The following is a 24523-nucleotide window of genomic DNA, read 5'->3' on the forward strand; positions in this document are numbered from 1 at the left end:
TAGCAGCAGAAACACGGAGAAGTGAGGATGATGTTGCCCTACTGTTAGATGAAGACTTTTCATCCTTTCAGTGTGCTTGCTCTGTCAGTTGATACATACTGGTTCCCTGCATTGGTCATGCACCTTCCTTATTCTTTCCTTCCACATCAGGGCAGATTACGTTGCATTTGGTTCTCTGTCTTCCATGTTCTAGACTTGGCCTTGTCCCTGTTCTCCAGTTATATGACTAGTTCTGCATTTTGTCCCTATTAGTGACCAGTATCTATGGCTTCCTCCAATCTTCGTATTACAATGCAGCTTGGAAACATGACTTTTGACACTCTTCAATGTAACAAAGTGATGGTTTGACTCACCAAATGCTTAGTTGTGTGTAATAACTTTAGGTCTTTGTCTCTGATTATAGCAGAGAGTCTCTTTTGCCTTATCTTCTTTTAATTCAAATGTCTTCATGGTTCTTTTGCTGTCTTATTGAATATAGAGAATCCATTCTCTAGTCAGTCCACTGGTTACCAAATCAAAGCTAATGCTTGTCCCTGAAAGGATGCATCTTGATAGTTCAAAATGCCCTAACAGTGATCCAGTGTCCCAATTTGTGTCAGAACTGGAACACCTAATGAACATCTCTTGCTTTGGGGATTTGTCTTGCTCACATTTTTGCCATAAGTGGGATTCTGTGTGTGATAATATGCTATTAATCTTTGGAATTTATACTTGAGGAGTTCCTTTCATTTGAGGATTCATAGTGTTTAAAAGTTAATTCGTATTACGTTACATTACCCTTGTGAGACAAGTAAACATTTCCCCCAGTGCAGAAATTGAGATACTAAGAAGATAAAGACTTTGTAGAATGTATGTTCTATAGTACCTCTATAAAAATGGCCTTGTGTTTGAAGATAGTAAATACTTACAGCTTCCACTGATTTTAGCATCCAGCTTTTGTCACCTGCTTTTTGAAAATACTGACTTAAATAAATGGGCCTGGGTCACAGGATGATGTGTTAAATGTGTTCACGGGAAGTATCTGCATTGGCTTGGTCTGACATTCAAACAGAAACCCTACTGTAGTTCCCTTTACAGTCTTTAATATTAGGAAAAACATACCAGTATTATCTAGGAGCTGGCAAAATGCAGTGTTCTATATTAAATAAATTTCTGTATGAGACAGTACAATTCCTAACGGATTTCTTCATTGCTGGGCAACAAAGCAATCTTGCTACGATGCTACAGATTTAACTAGTGACTTGCAGTAACTGTCATGCAGTATAAATAGTACCATAAGGACATGTAGGAGCAGCTTAATCTGCCCTATAACTAATAAATCACTGATGCAAGGAAGTGCTCAGGGCAGTAGTTTCCTGCTACTGGGATTAAATGGGATCCCAACAGAAGTAGGATCTGGCTAGCTACATGAGGGTTGTCTTTAAGTGTAAGAGGCTTTCTTTGAGACCAGGCTATCACTGCAAGGCTGCCTGACCTGCAGGCATGTAGAACAGTTTATTGTATTTGTTTGTTGAATGAGCTAAACTGCCCTTTCATTTATTTTGGGATTAAAGCTTGCTTGAGGGATTAACTAGGGAGCCTGTAACCTTCTTTATTCTGGTCTGAAAAGAGATAAAATGGACTATACCAGACTATTACATGGATTATAACTTTGGGGGAAAAAGTGGGTCTACATTTAACGTTTTCACTAGGCTAAAAATTTATGGTTAATTTTACTATCATGATTCAGTGTGTTACATGCCTGCCTGGTAGCTGAGCTGTGTCCTTGCCAAGGTAACTTTACCTTAATCTCAAGAAGAGCTGGGAGTAAGAAATAATGTGCTCATGTCTCATTTACTCCAGTTCAGCCTGCTATTTTAGCTCAAGTTCACTTTGATGAGCAGTGTACCAGAAAGCTGGCAAGACTTTAAAGAGAGATGGCTGCCACAGGGATAGAATTTTAAACTGCAGCAAGATCTGCTAGATTCCCCCTCAAATTTCTCAGGTGTGGTTATTACAGGGACAAACTCTTTGTCATGATCACACAGATGGATACCTCCAATTCCAGATATCAAAATAGACAGTACTTTAGGGAGTGTTTCTTCCCTCCCCTCAGGGAAGATGAAGCTTCTAACAGATGCTCTTTGAGACCAGGATGAAATGTGATACCACATTTACCAGTGCTTGTTTAAAAAACCCTTCACTTGCTCTTCTTCTCCCGCTCCTTTATTCTTTTAGCTGGATTAATTCAGCCATCCTGCAGCTGAGTAATGCGTTAAAAAAAACCAAACCTGCAGTAAGAAATAAGACAGGGACAGTAAGAAATGTCAAGGGAAAGAATGGAGCAGAGGCTCTGCGTACCAGTGTAAGCAGTGCTGCCTGGCATAGCCACACTCACAAGATTCCCAGAGTTTTGCAAAAATAATAAAAATACATCAAACATTTGAAATCTGATCTGCGTGTGGTATAATTGCAGACATGCACCTGAATTAACAACTATTGAATAGCAACTATAGCAAGTTGAAAACAGCTTAATGCCACGTTACATAACGTGAAATGAAACAATTTTCTGATATCAATTGTAATTTAGCAACTTTAAGATTACACAACTTGCCTTTTTTTTTTTTTTTCAGTAAAACTGCACATCTGTTACCTATATCTACTTTCTAGACAGGTCAGCATGGTTCTCTTAAACATTTGGCATCAAATACCTGCCAAAGACAGTACAATGAAATAGACAGGCTTCAAGGTTTCTGTTATGGCAGTTCCTGAATTTCTGTGTGCTACACCACAGACATACCACATCCTACTGTAAAAATAACTAAATAAAAACCAACATTAAATATTAAAATAAGTCTCAAACCAATGTTTTAATTGACCTAGTTTGTTAATTATTTGATAATTTTGATTAGGTAAAATTTTTAAGTTACTCGGTTTTCAGGTTGGTAAAATATTTTGACCTATAGAAAATGCTTAAAGATCATAAATACTATTTTTTGCCTAGCTGTAAGACTAATTGACAGATATGAGTGAAATCAAAGAGGTTTAGGTAAAAGTATTAGATAAACTACTGAAAATTGAGTTCACACATACCTAATTCTGTTTAAACTCCTTCCCTTGCCAAACACAAAACCAAATCCTAGACCTGGAAAGCAAAAATACAGACCAAGGAGAAATGTCTCATACTTTTCTAGATCACAGTCTATTGCAAGAGTTCTTAAATTGTTCAGATTATAGAATATTTTCAGCCACAGTGGCATTGTGGAAGAGTAAGTCAGTTCACAGAGAAATAGCCTTATGCCCCAATCTGAGAGGAAAATCAAAACAAGAAATTTCCTGTACAAAGATGAATCACATAAGAATATTCACAAACGACATTAGCCTAATCGGAGAAGATACAAATAGTCAAGTGCAAGAAATATATTTCCCCCCAGATTGTAAAAGAGATAATTTGGAGTAAAAGACAACCACCCACTGGCCATCTATCGCATCCTACTGGGCATCAAGTGAATTCTGCCTCGAATCCTTTAAAAGCAAGAATTCTCTGTGTAGTGTTACTGCCTCTTTAGATTTTTAAATTGTCCTGTTAAAAGCTTTTCATGGAATAGGTAGATTTTTTTAATCTCTTCCACAATGGGTGAATAATAAGGTATAAGTATTTGTACATTTCACTACAGGATTTATGAGTTAAAACCAGTACTCTGTTGCACCTGTTTTAGTAAGATGCTTACCCTTAGCAGAGAATATCTGATTTGTATAACACAAACTCTTCCACTTACGCATTTCACAATGAAAATCTCTGCTTTAGAGACAGGGTTAAATATGTGCTCTTTTGAATTTTGTCATACTAATAGGTTTGCATGAAAAACATATGGCTACCAAAACTGTACAGGTCACTTTACTTCTATGGGTGCATGTTTAGGCAACCAGACTCTTTAACAAGTGCTTAGTTATGCAACCCTGTAGGAAGCAATGCTACGTGTAATAAATATTTAAAGCCATGTACAATTACTTATACAGAATTATTTTTCAAGGTTTCTCTGTCTAGATTCTCTTACAAGAGTCAAGATGTCAGTATAATAACCTAGAACATTCTAGATATTGGAGCTTTTTGGGAATTGTGTGAATGGTATCTATCAATGGAGTTTCAGAGGTCAATGCTGTCTGATAAGGGAGAGGTAAACTGAAGGAGTCTGGTGTTACATTTGAACTAGAAAGCTCTACCTCTTAGATAGGTTTGAACCTGGTTTAGATAATGATTTAATAATGATTTTAAAATACAGTATTGTTGCCAAATAATTGTTGTACAAAAATATATTTTCTTAATTATCCTCAAATTCAAAAAGCATCACTATGGAGAGGTCATAAACAAAGAAACTCTTAGCTATGCTTGAAAGGGTTTCTTCACCTGATGACACTGCCCTGGTTTCCAGGTGATATCAAGGCATGCTTGTCTTCCTTGGTACCATAGCCATCCAGGCTTCATCCTCCACTGCTCATTCTAAACCAAAGCTGACAAAAGGTGAAGTTCTGTAATGGCTGAAACTGAAACATCAACTCTCATGTCATTCACCTTCTCCCTGCTGTTGGCCACTTACACACTGCTCACCCTTGTGTTGAATCAGGTGCTCATCAGACCCCTTTTTGAGCTGATTCAGTTCACTAACCCAGCAGAAAATTAGTTCAGTAGAAAAGTGTAGAGTTTTCTGTTGGTTAATGAGCTAACTGGATTATGGAAAGGTCTGCTGAACATGGAAGCCAGCACAAGGAGAGGGACACTCTATGGCCAAGGCTGAGAGGAAAGAAAGGGAGAAGCAGTAGAGGATGGAGGGGAGCGTGTTTACCCATTTTGGTGACAATGAGCTATTAGATCAGCTTACTTGCTTGTGCACCCTATGTGCAGACTATGAATCCATCACTTTAATATGGGAAACAATTCATAGGAAACTCGTTCAAACTTCAGCTTCTTTCTTGCCTGCTAATGCAGTGGAATCTCTTGCTCAAAATCAGTACAATAGAGAATTGAAAAGCACTGCCCACTAGAGAAGCAATAGAGAAGAATAGAGAAGCAACAGAGAAGCATTGAAAAGAATTGCCCACTATCTCCCAAAAAGTCTTCACAAAAAGAAATTGAGATAGCCAGTGCTTGGAACTCCATTACCTCCATATCAGTGATCCAATTGCCAGGCATGTCTCCTGTTTATCTAGCACTCAAGAATTAGATGTTAACAGCATCTTCAGCCTGTTTCACACATTTACTGTGATACTTATCTTTTGGACCAATGGCTGTTTATCACATCTTGTTAGTGTGATGACACAGCCTTCTCCTACTTTGTGAATCTACACTCTAGATGTGGCAGGTTAGCACTTCCCTACTCCCTGTACATAAATTCACAATGTAGAGTTGAGGTGTCAGCGCTGCACCAGGACCTGTGCTGTTTAATGGAGTTTGTCCTCAGCAGTTGGTAGCCTGCTCATCTTCAAACCTCTGCTCTTCCCTTACTCATGTGATCCCAACAACAAATTCTTCCTGCATCATATATGGTGTCACTAGTACTGAGGAAGAAAATACCTGATGGGTGTAGGGTCAAGTACTTTGAAGTCTCTAGTACTGTATTGATGGCATGGCTCAATTCGGAGTGATTGTACTACAAAGATAGTTTCCCTGACCTTAGCGTGTGGTTATTTGGATGGCAGCTGCTGTGTAGAGGCCATAACCACAAAGAGACTGGTGGGAGATCATTTTCATGGTGTGGAAAAATGTAATGAAGAATAGCAGGCGGTTCTGTGATTTTGTAGTGCAGTTTTTATCAACTCATATCGGGGTTAAAGCATTAGAGACTGGTTAAAGTTTGCTCACATGCCATGTGTAACATTAGGACTTCAGAGGAAGAGAGAGGCTTCCTGGGGCTAGAGAAAGACAAATACACCCAAAATGAAGACTGCAAATGAGAAGGCCTATGGGTCCTGTGGGCTATTTTGGTTGGACTAATTGTCCAGCTTGGTGGCAAACTGCAACTGCAAACTGAGTTTGTGTTAAACTGCTTGGAAACAAATGGCCTGAATAAAACATGTTTGTGGCACTATTTTCTTTCAGGGCTAGGAGCTCAGCCCTTCTGAGTCTCTCCCAGTCACTTTAACTGTTCCACACAAACTGCTGCTTCTTCCTAACCTAATCCCAGGCTGTAACTGCCTGTCAGGAAGCCCTACTGTCTGATGTGGTGACAGTACACCAAAGGGTTGTTTGGAGATAAATTAAGGGCTGAATATATTTGGGGAATGCTTCCTTAAGGCTTTAACTTCCAGCTTGCCTTAGTAGTTAAGTCACTCTTTTAAAGAACAGGCAAAGACAGTATGCTGAAAAATATTAAAAATGAAGTGTATTGTATGCATTGGTTATATTTGTGGGGAAAGTAATTTTGGAAAAGTTAGGTTAACTTTTGTCAAGCCTAAATGCCCATCTGACAAGTATACTTTCACAAATACATTCTCGTATGTTTTCAGTCCTTGTTTCCTTGAGATCAATGTTGTTTTAAAGAACACTGACTTCTCATACTTGGTTAATAAAATAAAAACAAAATCTATACCAGGCATGTAGGTGAATGTATATTAGGTTAGGTTTTACAGATTATTTTATAAATGTGATTCATATACATTTCTTTCCATGTAAAAACAGTGACTCTCTCTTGTTGGATTATGCTAATATTGAGGAGACTAGAGAAAAGAACCTTGCTCACCAGGTTTAAAAGTAGAAAATCCAAATTGTTCTGTCCATCTGGGACCAGAGAGATAATTCTATTGTAGGTTTTCCATCTTTATTTTCACTCGATTTATTCTATTAAATTCTAGTGATAATTCTAGTATTTATCACCAGATGGCACTGCAATGACATTATCTTGTTACCATTCTTAATGCCCAAGTAGTAGCATAATGAGGTCATCCTCAGACAATGACAAAGTATGCTGAATCACTGCTTCAGATTGCATTAAGCACCTCCTTCTCCACACTGTGATGTCTATACCGTCAGGCTTGCTGGCACAGCTATGACAGCTAGTGCTTTGAATACTCTTTGCCAATTTAACCTTGTAAGAAAAGCTCAGTAGTGGAGCCCAAAACCTATTCTAAATTTAATTTGTCCAGACATTGCCATTAGTAATACTGCCAGCAAATGCTGTCTTTAATGTCAGGAGATGAAGAGCAGCAGCAGCTCCCACCTGTGTCAGATCCTGCACAGAGGTGTGCCTCAGTTCCCTGGCTTTGCATTTCTTAATAGGATCCCAGCCTCAGGCCATCAGCCACTGCCTACTGCATTCCCTTTTTCAGTGAGGAATTTCATGCTTTCCCATATTGCAATTCTCATCCCAAATGGAACATTCACCTCCATCCCCTAACTTAATGCTAGTTCTAGTGCTTCCTGGTATATTCTGTCATGATCTACCACTGTAGCTTGTTACAAGTACTGATCCTAACTGTGATTCATTGCAGATTCTAGGAAGTAAAGGCAAATAAACCTGGGAGTCCAAAGACTTCTTGAGCAGTAAATTACAATTGCCTATGCTGAGAAGCTGACTTCAGCACTAATACAGCTGTCACCCTGGGAGTGCTGTTACCCAAGCAATCACTTTGAAGTTGTTCAAGGGTAAGCACAAATAGTTTGGGATTTTCATTTGCAGATCAAGATGTGTACTGTTTACAAGTCTGAAGCACAAAAAAGCTGTCATGACTTTCTTTTAGAGGTCTGAGGCCTCCCTGATTTTAAGCAGTGTCCTGTTATTTGGTATGGAAGTAATGCTGTGATACAGAAAATAACTAGAGCAGTTGCTTCTGACTGTGTCTCATAAGGCACAAGGCTGGATGGTGTGTGTTTTGGAAGTACACCCAAATCTCTTGGTAGTGCAAGCACTTCGGCATACACAAAACAGAACCTTTCTCTGTAGCCGACAAAAATGAAAAATACTAGTGTCTTTTACAGTTCTGCTCCTCTTTTCTGCCACTAAAGTGTTCTTGTCCTTAGGGGAATAGTGATTGTACTACAGACAATCATGAATGTGCAGAATATTGTATTTATGAATCTTGTATTTAAAGACACCACCACTTGCGAGATCACTAATCCAAGGCTACATGAGTCAGAAAAGGGAGTCTAGTAACACACATGAGGGTGGTATACTACTAATACAAGAAGTTGTGACCTCTTTAAGGTCTTAAAATAAATTCCAGGCCAAACCAAACTTTGTTAGTATAAAATTAGGGTTTTCTGTTGTGGCCTTTTGAATGCCGAGTTTAATAAATTCAGGCTTCCAAAGAAAAACCTTCAAGAATTACAGAGTAAAACCAAATCACTATGTGATCATAACTACTATTCCCCCAGTCTTACGAAATTGCTTTCATGTAGTTCAACTGCAAACGAAGTATTAAATATAATACTACTAAACCTATGGAGAATGGCTGGAAAAGTCTAGCAGAACTCTTCCCATGATATAAGTTGCAATTAGTAAGTCATAAAAATTTAAGTGCATGTTTATAACAGAAGGAAAGCATTGGAACAAGAACTTCAAGCGGCCCATTTTGTCTCCTTTCAAAATGTTTTGTTTGTTATCTGGTGTCAGTGGCAAGCTGTAGCAATCATCAAGCCACTAAGACTCCCAGCAGTTAAGTAGGAGATGAACTGTCTGGTGGTGTTCTGATGAAAGAGTAAAATGTGAAATGATATACTGTAAGTGATTGGAAGATATATTGGAAGTGATTTACAATAGCAGATATTGTTTTTTTTTTTTTACATTACCCTAACATGTTTGACTATGGCGCATCTGCAAATAGCTCCTGCTCAACAAAGTTTAAAACCAGGGCAAGTATGTGCATTATGGTTATATTGTGAGTGTAACTAATAAAGGTAAGCTATGGATGCATAAGCATATAGAATATTTTGTTTATTTTCTTCAGATATACTAAGTTTTCTCGTTTCTAGAAGTTGGAATTTTATTGATCTCTTTTACTGGACTGTCATTTACTACTGAGATGCTGCTACAACGAAGGAAAGGTAAGAACAATATGGAATTTGTAAACACTCCTTGCTCCTCCTATTGATTATTTTATACTACACAGGAAATCACGGTTGTATATTTAAATGGTTGTAGATTTTATTTCTAACCTGATTTAAACTGTGTCTGAAAACCATAGCGATTTTATTACACGGTACTGGCAATAAATTAACAAACAGACTACTACTATTGATCTCCTTTTTCCCATCTACTGCGCTTTCACTACAGTGTATAGTCACATGATTTCTAACATATATTGCACTCCAGTTACACGCTTTCCAGTTTAAAAAAGCTATTGGTTTGCTGTAAGTTGTTGATTCATTTTTTTGTCTTAACACCTGTTATTGAATCCTAAATATACTACAAATCATAGCTTTTGGACAGTTGAGGTGATTAAGCTTTAGTGATCCCGTGCTGCTACTCTAGTACCTCCCTCATGTGCCTGAATTCTTGCCTTTGCTAGGAGTAAATACCCCTCCGCTACCAGCTGTATTTTCTGATTTTCAGCTATTTAAATCTGGGTTTAGTTTGATGCCTTACACCCAGGAGTGTGTTGAGAAAGGGATGGGCTGATAAAGTAATTAATGCTGTCTGGGAACTTAAGTTTTCTCCATTCTGGTACAAGCTCAGAATTAGGAGAAAAGGGACTGAGATCTTTCTTGTGCCTCAGACGGAAAAACAAGACAGAAGGACAGAACAACTTAAAATATTCCCCAATGGACAAGGAAATCCCTGAGCAGTGGATTCATCCCTGTGGTAGAAATAACCTTTTCCCGAGAAACCATGAGAGTGGACTTTTTCAGTGTTGTATTAACAGTAATTTTCTCCTGAAGCCTTGCTCTATTGTCACAGTATCACAGTATGTTAGAGATTGGAAGGGACCTCGAAAGATCATCTAGTCCAATCCCCCTGCCAGAGCAGGAACACCTAGATAATGTTACACAGGAATGTGTCCAGGCGGGTTTTGAATGTCTCCAGGGAAGGAGACTCCACAACCTCCCTGGGCAGCCTGTTCCAGTGTTCTGTCACCCTCACTGAGAAGAGGTTTCTTCTCAAGTTTAAGTGGAACCTCTTGTGTTCCAGTTTGTACCCATTACCCCTTGTCCTATCGTTTGCCACTGAGTAGAGCCTGGCTCCATCCTCGTGACACTCCCCCTTTATATATTTATATACACTAATAAGGTCACCCCTCAGTCTCCTCTTCTCTAAACTATCGAGACCCAGCTCCCTCAGTTTTTCCTCATAAGGAAGATGCTCCACTCCCTTAATCATCTTAGTTGCCCTGCGCTGGACTCTCTCCAGCAGGTCTCTGTTCTTCTTGAACTGAGGGGCCCAGAACTGTCCAGAAGTTCCGCTGTGTGATGCAAAATTACATGGGCACTTGAGGCCCTCAGTCTACTATGGCAGTAAGAGACGAACCGATTATCCATTTTCTTCCCCCCACGGGAGGGAAGAGTGGGGAAGGGGAATTCTATGAGGCCTCAGGCAGACTGATGAGCTCTGTCTGAGAAACCATGTGCCAGTTGAATTGCTGGTTGAAGCACAGAGAGCAAAACAACGAACTGGGCGTCTAGCAGGCAAGAAAGAGAGAAAACATAGTCTTATGCTGCAGATAAGACGTGGTCCAACATACAAGAGGGGTGCCCAAGGAAGGAAATGTTTGACTTTGCACCTCTCAAAAGAATGTCATCACCTTCATAGTGAAAGCTGTTGCCGTGTAAGAAATTGTTCTGTGAGTAGCAGATGTAACAAGGTCTCTCTCCACTCAGCTTTGTCTCCGCATCTCACCCGGTGAACGATTTCCCCGTTTTGCCTGCAGGTCCTTCCTCCACTCCCGTGCCATTCCGCAGAGCTCGGGCTTTCCCTTCCCCATCCGCCCTCCAGCAGCCGCCTCAGCCGACCAGACACTGCACCAGGGACTCGCCACTCGCCAGGTCACACCGCCTGGGCACGACCTGTGGCAAACCTTGCGGGACCCGAACACTTCCGAGAACTCTAATACAATATAGTTGCGGGAGGGCCAACCACGAGGGAGTCGAGCTATCAGGGTGCAGCAGGGGATCTTCTGGGCGGGTTATCCGCTCAGGCAGTGCAGCTCACTGGTACGCGACAGACAGACCGATCTCTCCCGGCTTGAAGCGGAACCGCCTCTATGCCGGAACCGAAAGAGAACACTACCTCAAGGACGCCAGACGCCATGGGAACCCATTGCGGCCCTACTGCCACGCAGAACAACATATGCACACACCCCTCCCAGCGCCAGCAACGGGCCCTGGCGGGGAAAGAAACGCGCACGGTGGTGGGCGGGGCGTGCCTCAGGGACGTTACAACTCGCCGAGGTTGGCGGCGGCGCCATTTTGAACTGGCTGAGGGTCGGGGGCGGTGGTGGCTGGAGCGAGCTCCGCGTTCCCCGAGAAAGCCAGCGAGGAGGGAGCGAGTTCTGAATATGGCAGCGAACAGGAACTTAAAACAAGTGCGGATCGAGAATAGCTCCCCAGCGGCGCCGCTGGGCATGGTGGGGGGCGGTGGTGGCGGCAGCGGCAACCTGAAGGGATTGCGGGGCCTAGAAACAGAGAGTGAGGCAGCGGCGGCCATGGCGCTAGTGCCGAGCAAAGAAGGTGGAGATGAAGAGCAGGAGGTTGGTTTTACCATCGACATCAAAAGCTTCCTCAAACCTGGCGAGAAGAGCTACACGCAACGCTGCAGGCTGTTCGTGGGGAATCTGCCTACCGATATCACAGAGGAAGATTTCAAGCGCCTCTTCGAACGCTATGGGGAGCCTAGCGAGGTCTTCATCAACCGGGACCGTGGCTTTGGCTTCATTCGCCTGGTGAGGATTCGCGCGAGCCGCTGTGGGCTCCCCGTAACCTAGGAGTTGCCTTTCCAAGTGGGAAAATTCTGCCCGTTGTTCCCCCTTCCTGCACCCCCCAACCACTCCCCGCCTTTGCGGCCGGCTTTAAAAAAAAAAAAAAAAAAAAGCAAGTGTCCTTCATTCTTTCTCCTTGCTGCTAGAGCCGTTTCCCCGCTTCCTCTTCCTTCTCCCCCTCCCCTGTTTGCCTCCGTGTATCTAAGCTTGAGGCCTGCATTGTGAACAGCCTTCCTGGCCCCTCGCGTTCGGGTCACCACCTCACTGCGTGGTACCCGGCTGGTTTAAGGGTTCCTTCGCCGGTTACCGTTTACATGCTACTACGCGGGTACTCACTCGTGCAGCCTCTGCTTCTCCAGTGAATGGAAGATGTGGCTGTGCGATCTGCTTTGGTGTTGTAATACCTGTATAAAGACTTCCCTAATTTAACTGGGAGAACGTAGCATACTTTCGAACTCGGGAAAAAAAAAAAAAAAATCCTTCTTCATGCAGAAGCAAATTTCAGCCTGTACAGTTCATTATGAATGTAGGTTTTGTCTATGAAAACAGTTAATTTTAAAGACTGGACAGGATTGTTTCGAAATACCCCTGCTGACACATGAAATCAGAACATGTAATCTCAGAAATGCAAAGAAATGAAACCTTGAGTCGTTTAAATTATTTGGTCCAGATAAGATTTTTAAAGGGTAGTAAAATGTTTAATTGCTATGCGCAAGCATGCAAAAAAGGGAATCGTGAAAAACTTATGATACTGTATTTAACTGTCAGTTTTAGTGTGCGAGATTAGTTTTCCTGTCTGCCGTGTCTAGAATGCACTAATTTATATCATCCTGGGAATAGCTTTAGAGTGCTTTGGGTGTCTACTTACGATTTTTCTGTATATTTTACTGGTTAGGTTATTTTTTCTTCTTGATCGTCTGAAAGATAAATGCTTGTGGAGTTCTGCCATACATCTTTTAAACTAAGAATCCCCCATCCTGAAATAGCAGTTTTCTGGAGGAAGTGTGATGTATTTACATGTCACGGCTCACTTTTGGATGTAATATAGGGTAGTTACAGCTTTTATATACGCAGCTTTTCCGTTGTGTTTAGAGAATATGTTATTTTACAACAGTTCAGTCAGCTGAATTCTGGAGAAAATGGCTAGGATCTAAAGAATAATTTAAATGTAAGGAGTTGCAAGTTCAAGCTACGTGCAAATCTCTGAAATGAGAAAAAAGGCAATTACTGATGCAGACTGTATCTTGGATGTGGGTGCAGAAAACCCATAAATGTGAGAATAATGAATACATGAGCAAAGGTAATTCCATCATTTGTTGATGAAAATTGAAATTGGACATCCATTGAGAGTTCATCTGACAGTTGTAATAAGCAAGTGTGATTTTTTTTGTTACTTCAGAACAAAAACCCAAACAAAAAACACCTTAGATCCTGTAGTCTGATCTTTGAAAATGCTGTTTCCTACTGTGTGGAGGCAGGGATACAGAATATCAACATTTGAATGTGTAAATATGAAAAATCAGCAGGCTTTCAACTCTACTGAAAGCCTTTACGGAGCAGCACAAACGTATCTATTATAATGAGAATTTAAGTCTAACACACTAATGTTACAACAATTTGTGCCTATGGTGTGTGGGTTGTTTTTTTTCTAAAGAATAAATCACAGGGGCTTTTTTTTAACATCAGTGGACAGCGACTCTGCCTTTCTCTTGGTGGGTGGGGGAAGTTGAATGACCCTGATGCTAGTTACGGAAAAAAAAACCTGCTTTTCAGATGTGGGGGATGGGTCACTGACACAAAAGCATTACCTGTTTTCTTAGAAAATACTTGATGTATTTTATTTTCAATCTTGAAAAAGGAATCTAGGACACTGGCTGAAATAGCAAAGGCGGAACTTGATGGTACTATTTTGAAGAGCAGACCACTTCGAATTCGATTTGCTACACATGGAGCTGCCCTAACCGTCAAGAATCTGTCACCTGTGGTTTCTAATGAGCTGCTGGAACAAGCATTCTCTCAATTTGGGCCAGTGGAAAGAGCTGTTGTTGTAGTAGATGATCGTGGCAGAGCTACAGGAAAAGGTTTCGTAGAGTTTGCAGCAAAACCTCCAGCGCGAAAAGCTCTAGAAAGATGCAGTGATGGGGCATTCTTGCTAACAACGTAAGTTCACAGGATTTTATTTGAATTTGTGTATTTCTGATGTGAAAGAAAACTGTATTCATGGCTATCCCCTAGTTCTTAATTTTCAATTCTGAAAGCCATGAGGTGAAAAATTAAGATATTTTACATGAATATACCAAATGTGCCTGTTTGGTTTTTTTTTTGTGGGTGTTTTTTTTTTTTTCTGGTAAGGAAAACCATCTTTTGCTGCTTCTTGTAATTACAAGAATCCGATAGCAAAGTTTTGTTTTGCTTTTCCTTTATATACAGTATTATTTCTCTGTATACTAGGGCTTTTTCTAGTGGAACTTATTTTCGTTGATTGCACTCTTCCTGATCCCAGTAACTAGCTGCTAAACAGCACACTCACTATGTTGTTGATACTTTCATAAACTTCAGGGAGGTGTTCCTGCATTTATTTTTATATCAAAAGTTTTATTTGTGGTTTGAAAGGCAGAAGTACACTGATGTTTTTTGTTGGTTTCCTTTCTTTTTTTTTTTTTGTAAATGAAGATTGAAGACTTAGATTATGCAGAAGTTTATGGCAGTGATCTCTGGGTAACTGTATTTCAAGGGCAAGCAAGCTTGCAAATTACAGCACTTTTCTTGCATCTTCTATTTCTGTACATGCCAGAGTTGTTAACTGCTATGCTTTAACACATTAGTTTGTGACATTTTTAACTGCTTTCTTAAAGATTGTGTGAAATGATACACTCAGGATTTAAAATATTTTCTGATTCTCATTTTGGAAAATAAAGCTTTAGTTTCACAGGATGGAAGCTTGCTGCCATCAAACGAAGCCTTGGGTGGCATGGTTTAGTGTGAGGTGTCCCTGCCATTGGCAGGGGGGTTGGAACTAGATGATCTTAAGGTCCTTTCCAGCCCTAACTGTTCTATGATTCTGTAATCAAACTAGGGAACTTATAGTTCATTTTCTTGCCCTGGCTGTGCTGTTGATCTGTCAGCCACTTAGAACTCTTTGATACTTCCATAAGCCACTTGTGCTCGGTGAAACAACAGAAAAGTATTCAGCTGGTTTTGTCGGGTTCATTTTTGTATATGAAGGTGCTTCCTAACATGGGTGCTGTCAGGTCCAGCAGGGGATAAGGCAGGGGAAAATGTTGTGAGGATACTGCAGATGGTGAGAGTGTCTGAAACTCCTCTTTCTCATGATAACCTCATAAATCTTCAGTGTGCCACTGAACTGATCTGGTGGCTACGTGGTAAATTCAGTCTGAATATGCCTTTGCTCTTATCAGTAGGTGCCAGCAATTTGTTCTTATTCCCTGGGTTTTCTTTGGCATTAGTATTGGTATAGAAGCTTGGTGAGCCAAACAAGGGAACTGATCTAGTTGAGAGTTACATGAATGCTATTCTTGGCATGAGAGATGGGGCTGGGAGAAAGAAGCTAGGATATGAGGGATGGTATGCTTCTTTTACCAGCTGTATAGATTTCTTGGATTGAATAACCACCTAACAGTGGCCTTGGTGAATAAAGAGCGCTTGATTGTTCCCTTGCTTATGTGGCTCACATGTTCCCGATGGCGCAGTTGCAAAGACAGCATCAATCTGCGGCCATGATACTTTGATGTTTTGCTTCAGAATCTAAAACTTTACATTTTTAGCTGAAAGCTCTTTGCCTGATCATAAGAAAGTATTTAAATTCTAAATACGTCTAAAAATGGGTTAAATATATCAAAGCTAGGCATTGGAAACATTAGAGATTCAAAAGTGTTTTACATCATAACTCATTAAAACCACAGTTGAGTTACATTTAAATAACAACTGCTAGCAATTGCCGTGCAGATAACATCAGGAAAAATAGTTGCTGACTTGTGTTCTGTTATTCGTGGCTTCATCCTTTGAATCTGCATGCTGTGCCCAAAGTTTTCTTTCTCAGATGTTAATGTTCTAAAAACATACTGATTTTTTTTTTCTGCAAAAAGACCTTCGAAGTGAAGTAAATGGTGAAGTGAAATAAAGGTGTGGAACACAATAAATAAGCACTGGCATTTTGAAAATAGTGTCTTTAGTTCTTATCGTAGGTTATAGGCTATGCTCCCAAGACTGATGCAGAGATGTTTTACACAATTCAGGATCCTTATACTGCTGTCCTTGGCAGTACTGCTAATACTTGCCTCTGATTGCTACAGATAGTAAGAATTCAAGGAAGGCATTTTCATAGGTAAATTAGGTTCTGATTTGTGAGAGTATGATTGTTCAAAGAATGGGTTTTAAATAAGCAGAAATATTTTGCTCATTATCACTGAAATATTGATGCCAGATTATCAGTCTGTTTTCAGTTGTAGAGTAACTTTGAAATGTAATTTTTAATATTCTGTGGAAATAAGAATAGGTTTTGTTGCTCTGTTCTGGGTTTGCTTGGTGCTTTCTCAACATCATCATGGCCCATGTGTTGCCTCAGTGATGAAAACAAAAAGGTAGTTCCTTCCTAAATATCTTTTAATGGTTTGTAGGTGGTTTTGAGATTTTTAAAAAAACTTTACTTTTAAGCAAACAGAACTGTGGCAAGTAAATTGTGGTTTCTAGGCATAAGAGCTGGTTTTGGGCACAGAAACAATCCTTTTAAAAGATCATTCTTAAAATCAGGATTAATTTAAATTCTGTAATTTAAGAGTTTGGAAGACAAGAATTACAGGTAACATACTAGCTTTCTGAAGTGTTTCATCAAAATAATAAAATAACTAACTTTCTCATTTATGATTCAATTATTAAATTGAAAATGTCTTCCAGAACACCTCGACCTGTTGTTGTAGAGCCAATGGAGCAATTTGATGATGAAGATGGGCTCCCAGAGAAGTTAATGCAAAAAACACAACAGTATCACAAGTAAGTTGTGTTTAGCTTTGTTTTATAAAATGTGATTGATGTATTTAGTTACCATGGTAAACAGATGCTAATTTCTAGTATTGAGTTTGTGTAGTGGGAAGTATGTTGTGCTGTTTTGTATCAAATGATTAAATAAGATTTTGCCAGTATTTTCTGATCATTCAGGCTTGTTGATTTAACATTCTGTGTATTTACGAAAGTAGATATAATCCTAGCCTACACTGAAATCAGTTGGAGCTTGTCAACAAAGCAAGAAGTCCTTTATGGATTAGGGCTGCGGTCTAATCCTCCAGAGATTTGTATACGCACAAATTTTATGTTCTCTGAATAGCCCCTTAGCTGTTTGTAGAGTCAGTGGAGCGTAAATCCTGGAAGCTTCCACAGTTCAGATAAAAGTTTTGAGTATGGCATGAAGAAGTGAGTCTAGATCATTGGGTGACTTAACGTCCACCTTGTGATAATTTTTAATATTGAAGTTTGATTACCATTTAGAAGTCATGTTGCTTGAAGGCAAAAAGCCTATTTTGGTGAGGCTGTAGAATACCACTTTTAAAAAATGATTGTCATTGTTCATTGCAATATTTGTGTTAGAATGTGAAATAAAAAGTTGATACCTTCTAATGGTTAGACATCCTGGCTAATACTCTTGAGCTGCCTAGTAAGCTTTATATAAATAACTGGTTTTATGAATTGACTGCTTGCTTTAGAAAGCTGAACACAGTTAATCTAGTGTTGCCCATTAGTATTTTGTGCTGATGCAGGCATGAATTTTTACCTTAAAACTGCATAAATAGAACAGATCTTTATTTGGAAAATTCCAGCTGAATTAAGCTTTTTCCTGGTTTAGAATGTAGTCATCTGACAGGTTGATTTAAAGTCAAACCTACACTTGAAGTGATTGTTTATAGATTCTTTGGCTGTTACAGCTGTTGATCTAAATGTGTCCTTCTGTATATTTTAACTGCAAAATTTTTATTAGGGAAAGAGAACAGCCTCCACGTTTTGCTCAGCCTGGAACATTTGAGTTTGAGTATGCTTCACGGTGGAAGGCTCTTGATGAGATGGAAAAGCAACAGCGTGAACAGGTTGACAGGAACATTAGAGAAGCCAAAGAGAAACTAGAGGCAGAAATGGAAGCAGCTAGACATGAGCATCAGCTAATGCTGATGAGGCAAGGTAAAATCAGATAATCTACTAGTATTAATTTTGTTTTGTCACAGGTTTTCTTTGTATAGTATATGGAGCTGTATGCTAAACTTAGGTATTTTGTCAGATGCTCTTTTATTAAATGCATTGAACTGAGAAAAAGGAAGTTGTATATCTCCTTGCACATATACCTTGATGATTTGTAGAGATGGGTTAGGAAACTGAGTAAGAGGCGATTGTCTAGGTCCATTCTTAAATTTATATAGTGTTAAGTAGTTTAAAGAAATTGAATGGTAGTTTCACACCTATCAGTAAAGTTACATTTTTGATATTGCTGGATAGGTTTAAGTACTGTTTATGGGCTATGTGCAGGAAAAAATAAGATGATAGCTCATAATTCTTTTGGTTCTTCTGTGCATCTTGGGTTTAATTTCTAATCTTCCAGTAGCTAATGCTGTTTCTTTTTCCCTTTTGTGACCCAGCTGAACAGTCTGGTGTGTGCATAGTATTATATGTATGTAACAACTTAAAATAGCTCACAGTTGCCATGAATTTCAGTCGTTCTTGAAATTTGAAGATCATATATCCCCTCTTTTGTAATTGTTTGGGCATCTTGCCTTCTGCTAGTGTTGTCAGGGAAGAAGTTTTCTAGGAATTGCTTTCAAGTCCTGCCTTTAAGAATGGAGCTGGGTGAAGCTTTGTTTCTTGGGCAGAGTAACAGGGAAAGTATCTGCTCTTTTGTTCTTGTAAACCTTCTACCCTAAGCACATTTTTCCTGAAGTGCTGTGGACATGCAAGCACTGGTTTCCAGTTCAGAAATACTGAACTACTACTTGATTTTTAGTTCCCTCTGTAGGATTGCTAAATTACAAGACTCAAGCAATAAAGTTTAAATTCATTGCAGATGTATCAGGAAGGATCTCAAGGTTTGTTGCATGAATGAAACACTGAAGGTTTGTGGTGTGGAGGGTTTTTTTTTGTGTGTGTGTTTTTGTGTGTTTGGTTTTGTTTTTTTTTTGGTTTTTTTTTTTTTTAATCTTAATTTAAGGGAGGTCATGACTACCTAAAAAAAAAAATCTTGCCCCTAAAGTGTTAGATCCTAAGACAGTAATTAGCTTGATAGCTTGAATAAATAAAAGTCCCTTGTCATTATGAAGGATATGAACTTGTAGTGGATGCATTTGAAAACCTAAACCCTGGTAATTCATAAAAGCTGTTTGCTGCAATTATTTGGTTTTAATGCTTTTAAGAAATGACATTTTTGTTGGTAGTGCAACTTCCCTGTGTGGGAATGATTTATCTTAATTTTTTTCTGCTGACTTGAATGTCAGGTTGAAAAACTCTCAATGAGCTGGATTAGTGTATTTACTAGGTTGGTGGCATTTAAGAACCTAAATGCTCGATATATTGAATGTAAACACAGTCCTTTAAAATCTCCTTTAAAACATTGTCATAACTGGAGAAGAAATTAAAAGGAGGAATTTCTTTTTTTATATAGTATTTTTAAATCTACGGCAACTTAAAGTTGTCATGAGGAGAAAGCCTGGTTTTCTGAAACAAGCATGCTTGCTTTTAGTGTGTTAAAAAAGATCTTATGTAAAGATAAAATACAGCACATAGTAAAATGAAAAACTGTTTTGAAATGCTAAATAATTATTGCAGCACCTGAAATAGCAACTGTCAAATTGCTTCTTGGTTTATTTTCCAAGCAAAAAATGTTTATTGGCTTGCATGTTAAGGATAGTTATAGGTGGTGAATGTGGATGTTAATGTGATATAACAAAAATGCCTATAATACACAGCACAGGGCCCCCCTCCCTTTGAATTTGACACATTTTAAATTTTGGTCATAAGTTTGATACTGGAAAAGATGGCTCAGTGCTGAAAATACAGGTTGGGTAAATTTAGTGGGAGAGAGAAGTAGGAGATCCTGTGCCAGTGTAGTAACCCAAGAAAAAGGGAAAGCTGCATGAATTTGAAAGAACAAAGAACCAGAAAGGAAATGCTTTTTTTTTCCCACAGGGGACAAAATTGAGCATAGAATGGGTCAGTTCTTGATCTCAGTGATAACCTGAGACAACCTAAAGGTTAATTTTAAAAGAACATACTCTGAAATAATCTAAAGGTTCCTTGAAAATAAAACCACCACCACCAAAGAAAACCCAAAACAAACAAACAATAAAACCCAAACAAAACCCACAAAACCAAAAAAACCCACAGACCTACACAACCGCCACCAAAACAAGCATGTGCGTGTGGCACTTGTGTCAGGTTAACAGTGGTGCAGCCGTCTTAGACAAGCACAGTTAGAATGAAGCTGCCCTTGGACTTTGTGGTTTGAATGAATCTTCAATGTAATCATATTCTGTTGAGGTGTGAAATACATTAATTTTGCAGAAGAGATTGGAAAAAGAAGCCTGCAAACTGTGCTTGAGGAAGGACTTCTGATGGCACTAAGAGTGCTGTGAGAGTAAAACTCTGATAGTCTTCATTAGTAGAAAACAAATCCATGACATTTTGATGAAATGTACTGGTCATTGTAGTTGTTCTGGGTATTAAAGCAAAAAGCTAAGTTATAATATGTAACTAATAATACATGCTGATGGAAGTTTGAGGAAAGCAATCTGCATAGCTATAAAATAATGTTTTAATTAATACAGTGAAGAAATGCATGGAGAAAAGCGTGAATAATTCAGTTGAATAAAGGCATAAAATAGGTGGTATAGGTGAATGTTTCTCTTGGCGTCTATAAATAATGTCATGTGGCCAATATCCTGTGAAGATAGAAAAGGCAAGCAGCTGCTTTCTAACAAAAGGTACAATTAATATTAATTGAATAAAACACATATTTCCAGGGTGAAGTCAGTAATGTGGCTGGGCAGAAACCAGTACAGAAAAAGTAATGACTATTAATTGCACCCTGTTTTTTATGTGTATTTTAAGTGTTTTTGAATTTTGAAGAGGATACAGCTGTTCCTTTCTGATAGTGTTAAAAGATTAGCCATTTATAAATTGCTCTCAGCAGTTGTGCAGTAAATCTATGCAAGCTTGTATTACATGCACCTGAAGATCATATAATTTGTTTCTGATGCATGTCATACAGTGGTCTACAGTAGGTAGTGGGGAGCGTAAACCCATATATATTTATTAGTTTTCTTGTTAGTGTGACTTCAGAGGTACAAAGCGTTGTGAGAAAATTGATTCCTTGCCCTAGATGTGAAACCAGGATCTGATTAAGAGATTTTAAGTTTTTTCTCCTTTCCTTTGTTTGAGGACTTAAGATTTCTGTTTCTGCAACCTGTTTTGGAGGCTTTGCCAGTCCTGTACCTTTTTGTGTTTGTGAGCTATGGATCCAGTGTGTTTTTTTCATATACTACTAGACTTAGCTTTATGGGAAGAAGCTAGTTGAATGTCTTGAGAAATTGCTTTAAAATGGAATGTTAGAACTGTAATCTGACAGTAATAAAATTTTTATGTTTTGCCACATTGTTGATTGGCAGCTTTTGTCTATTGCATTTTTAATCATGTTAGATCTCATGCGACGTCAAGAAGAATTGAGGCGTTTGGAAGAACTTCGAAATCAAGAACTTCAAAAACGCAAGCAGATCCAACTGAGGTATTTTGTCTTCTACTGTGCAAAGGTGTGGCATGCAGCTGCTGTAGGCTTGCATGAATTTAGATCCTCTAGCTTGTGGAGCTTGCTTTTGATGTCAAATAAAAATGTTTCTCCTGCTAAAAAGCTGCTTTTGGAAAGCATAGTACATGATGATTCTTTTAATGTTCCTGAAAAGTGATCACTTTGACTAATATAAAAGAATGGTTTTAAGTATTTCTGAAGTTTTTAATTTATTTAAGCTCTACTAGTTCTGTTGTAAATTTTTGAGCTTTATAAATAGTGGAGAAATAATGTGTTTGATTTTTTGTTTGTTTGTTTATTTGGTGTGGGTTTTTTTTGTTTCATAGTGTTTATTTTAGCCTTGTGATTGAAGCATAGCTATAATAGATACAGACATGCTTCTGAGATTTATGGGCATGTGGAATAGTAGCATTGCAAATTTAAAGTCTGTAATGAGACTTTTTGGGGAGTATTTTCACTTGATATTATGGTATATTAAGGGAACATAACATTCTGGTATGTTGCAAACAATTTTTTCTTCAAGATTTGTTCATACAAATACTTGCTTTCATGCCCCTGCTAAAGTTTAAGAAAATAGGCATAGTATCATCGTGTTGATTGAGTTTACATTTTTTACATTAAATATCCCAAGAAATGTAGATGAGAAAAAAGACAAAGCACAAACACCTCTTGAGTTAAAAATATGTCTTTTGGCAGTATTGAAATGCTTTAATCCATAGGAATTTTTTATAAACTGGAATATTTTAACCTGCCATCCAGTATGTAGCCAGAACAACAGGTATAGAATGTACTGGTATTTACTGATATTCCAGTTAAAAAAGATAAATACTTCAATAGTATTCAAACCCATCAAGTGGAGTAGGCTAGTGCCTTACACTGTCTTAAAAAAATAAATGTCCAGTTTTGTTTATATGGTTGATCTTATCTCCTGAAGCTGAGTACAAACCTGAACAGGTCAAGAGTCTAAGTTGAAGTAGTTTTTAAAAACTATTCTAGACATGAGGAAGAACATCGACGTCGTGAAGAAGAGATGATGCGGCAGAGAGAACAGGAGGAATTACGACGACAGCAGGAGGGAGGATTCAAACCCAATTTCATGGACAATGTAAGTAAAATTCTGTGGCAAGAGTGTGAATTATTAAACAAATTTGTAAAACTTGTGATTTTTATGTAGTAGCTGTTGAGCTGCCACCTTCTTGTTTACTTTTTTCCTTCAGTATTCCATTGTTCTCATGAGTGAAGTGCTACAAATTATTTTTCCTACAAGCTGTTATTTTTCCTACAAGCTGATGATATAACATTTCTTCACTTGGGTTCACATAATAAATTTCCTTTTTTATTTGAGAAAAGAATTTTTCCATTAAAATAAATAATTTCTCTAGGTGGGAAGTCATGGGAGTAAATGATGTTTCTGTGAAGAGGTGCCCTAGTTTGACTAAAGGTTTAAATTTTAAACCAGTTCAGGCTGTTAAGCATAAACCAAAACAAGTAATTCACACAAGCTTAACTTAAGAATAGTGTACTTCAGAAACAAAATGGGCAGTGTTAACTTCGTATGGAGCCTAAAATCAGTGTCTCCTAAGATTCTACTCTAAAATTGGATGAGTAAAACCTCAATCTTTACTAAAGGAGACCAAAAGACCAGAAATGTGGAGGGAAAAAACCCCACAAAAATTGCCCTCTGCTATAATTTCCCACATTATTTTTATTAGTATTCTAGGTGTGTTCTGCTTCTGAAGACTCACCTCGCAGAACTAGCGAAGTGGTGGTGTCAGAGGAGTCAGCTTCTAAATTTTCATGATCTATTTTGGTCAAGGGTATGATTTTTTTATCGCACCCACCCACCCCCCCCAACCAAAGCAGTTAAATGAACACAGACTGTATGGTGAATGCTTTAGTTTCATATGAGAAGAATATCTTTTACTGTTACAGCTATTCTTAGTGAGGAAGCAATAAGTGATCCATGCAGTGTTCTCTTAAAACAGAACATTGTAGTCTGCAGGAGGGAATTTTGCTCCCTTTCACAGGTACAGCTTGATACATAAACTGTTGATTTCTCAGATAATTTCTAATTTTGTGTTTTGTGGAAGAAATACCTTCTTTAAATTCTATACCACAACATTTTATGTAGAGTTGAGGTTTTCTGAGACAATCTAAGAGAAGTTAAAAAATAAGAGATTTCCTGTTCTCAGGGGGACATCTCCTCCCTGTCCCCCCATCCTCTCCCCTTAGTGTTCTTAGTAAAGGTGAGGGAGAGGAAGCAAAGTTGTTCCTTTAACATTACTAACAGCTGTCAGTTGATTTTGCTGAAAATAATCTATCACTTATTTCCGTATGTGCTCACACTGTAAAAGAAAACTACTTTCAATATGTCTCTTCTTTGATGTGATGAAGATCGAGATGCATCATGTCCTTCAGTGTGTTCCTACATAATTTTTAAACATACTTGGTGAAATAGCATGTAACAGCTGTCTGATGTAACTTAGAAATAGCACTTAAGTGGTTGTGGTTTCTCTAGTACCAAATAAGAAATTTCATTTCGCTGTAATATCTTCACGTAGCATCTTTTGGAGTGGCCTGACTTTGTGACACTCTAAGCTCCCTGTCAGAAATCTTGTGGTTGATCTGCGAGACCCCATGCTACTTGCTACACAGAGAGCTGCTTAAAGGGGAAGTGAGGGAGCCAACGCACAGGCATGAGATGGCAGTATCTCCCTCTGATGCTGTTGCTATTAGGAGATGACGGCCTCTACTGTGCAGCTTTTGGTGCTGTGGAAAGCTAGAAAATGTTCGCCACAGCAATCTACTGGCTTTCTTCTTGCAGCTCTCTGGAGGTAATGTTACTTA

The 24523-nt window shown here is 38.8% G+C and overlaps 1 protein-coding gene across 9 annotated transcripts in view; it reads left to right on the top strand.

Annotated features, from left to right (window-relative positions):
• The first annotated feature begins 11253 nt into the window (after positions 1 to 11253).
• PSPC1 (paraspeckle component 1) overlaps positions 11254 to 24523 on the top strand; it is a 52999-nt gene continuing 39729 nt past the window's right edge. For 6 of the 9 annotated variants that reach the window (XR_008970959.1, XR_008970958.1, XM_057399688.1 and 3 more), the window contains exons 1-6: positions 11254 to 11847; positions 13742 to 14043; positions 16798 to 16893; positions 17873 to 18069; positions 21571 to 21655; positions 22673 to 22781. Coding sequence is in view for 7 of the 9 variants with exons in the window: in XM_057399688.1 (XP_057255671.1) it covers positions 11464 to 11847; positions 13742 to 14043; positions 16798 to 16893; positions 17873 to 18069; positions 21571 to 21655; positions 22673 to 22781 (1173 nt within the window). In the remaining 2 variants the exon portion in view is untranslated. Of the gene's footprint in view, positions 11848 to 13741; positions 14044 to 16797; positions 16894 to 17872; positions 18070 to 21570; positions 21656 to 22672; positions 22782 to 23388; positions 23504 to 24237; positions 24289 to 24523 lie in introns of those variants that run through there. The other 3 variants (XM_057399690.1, XM_057399689.1, XM_057399687.1) reach the window with 3 other exon arrangements.

This window comes from Pezoporus wallicus, unplaced genomic scaffold, assembly GCF_028554395.1.
Source record: "Pezoporus wallicus isolate ANWC-B61680 ecotype Strahan unplaced genomic scaffold, APGP_CSIRO_Pwel_v1 scaffold_6446, whole genome shotgun sequence".
Classification (NCBI taxonomy): Eukaryota; Metazoa; Chordata; class Aves; order Psittaciformes; family Psittacidae; genus Pezoporus; species Pezoporus wallicus.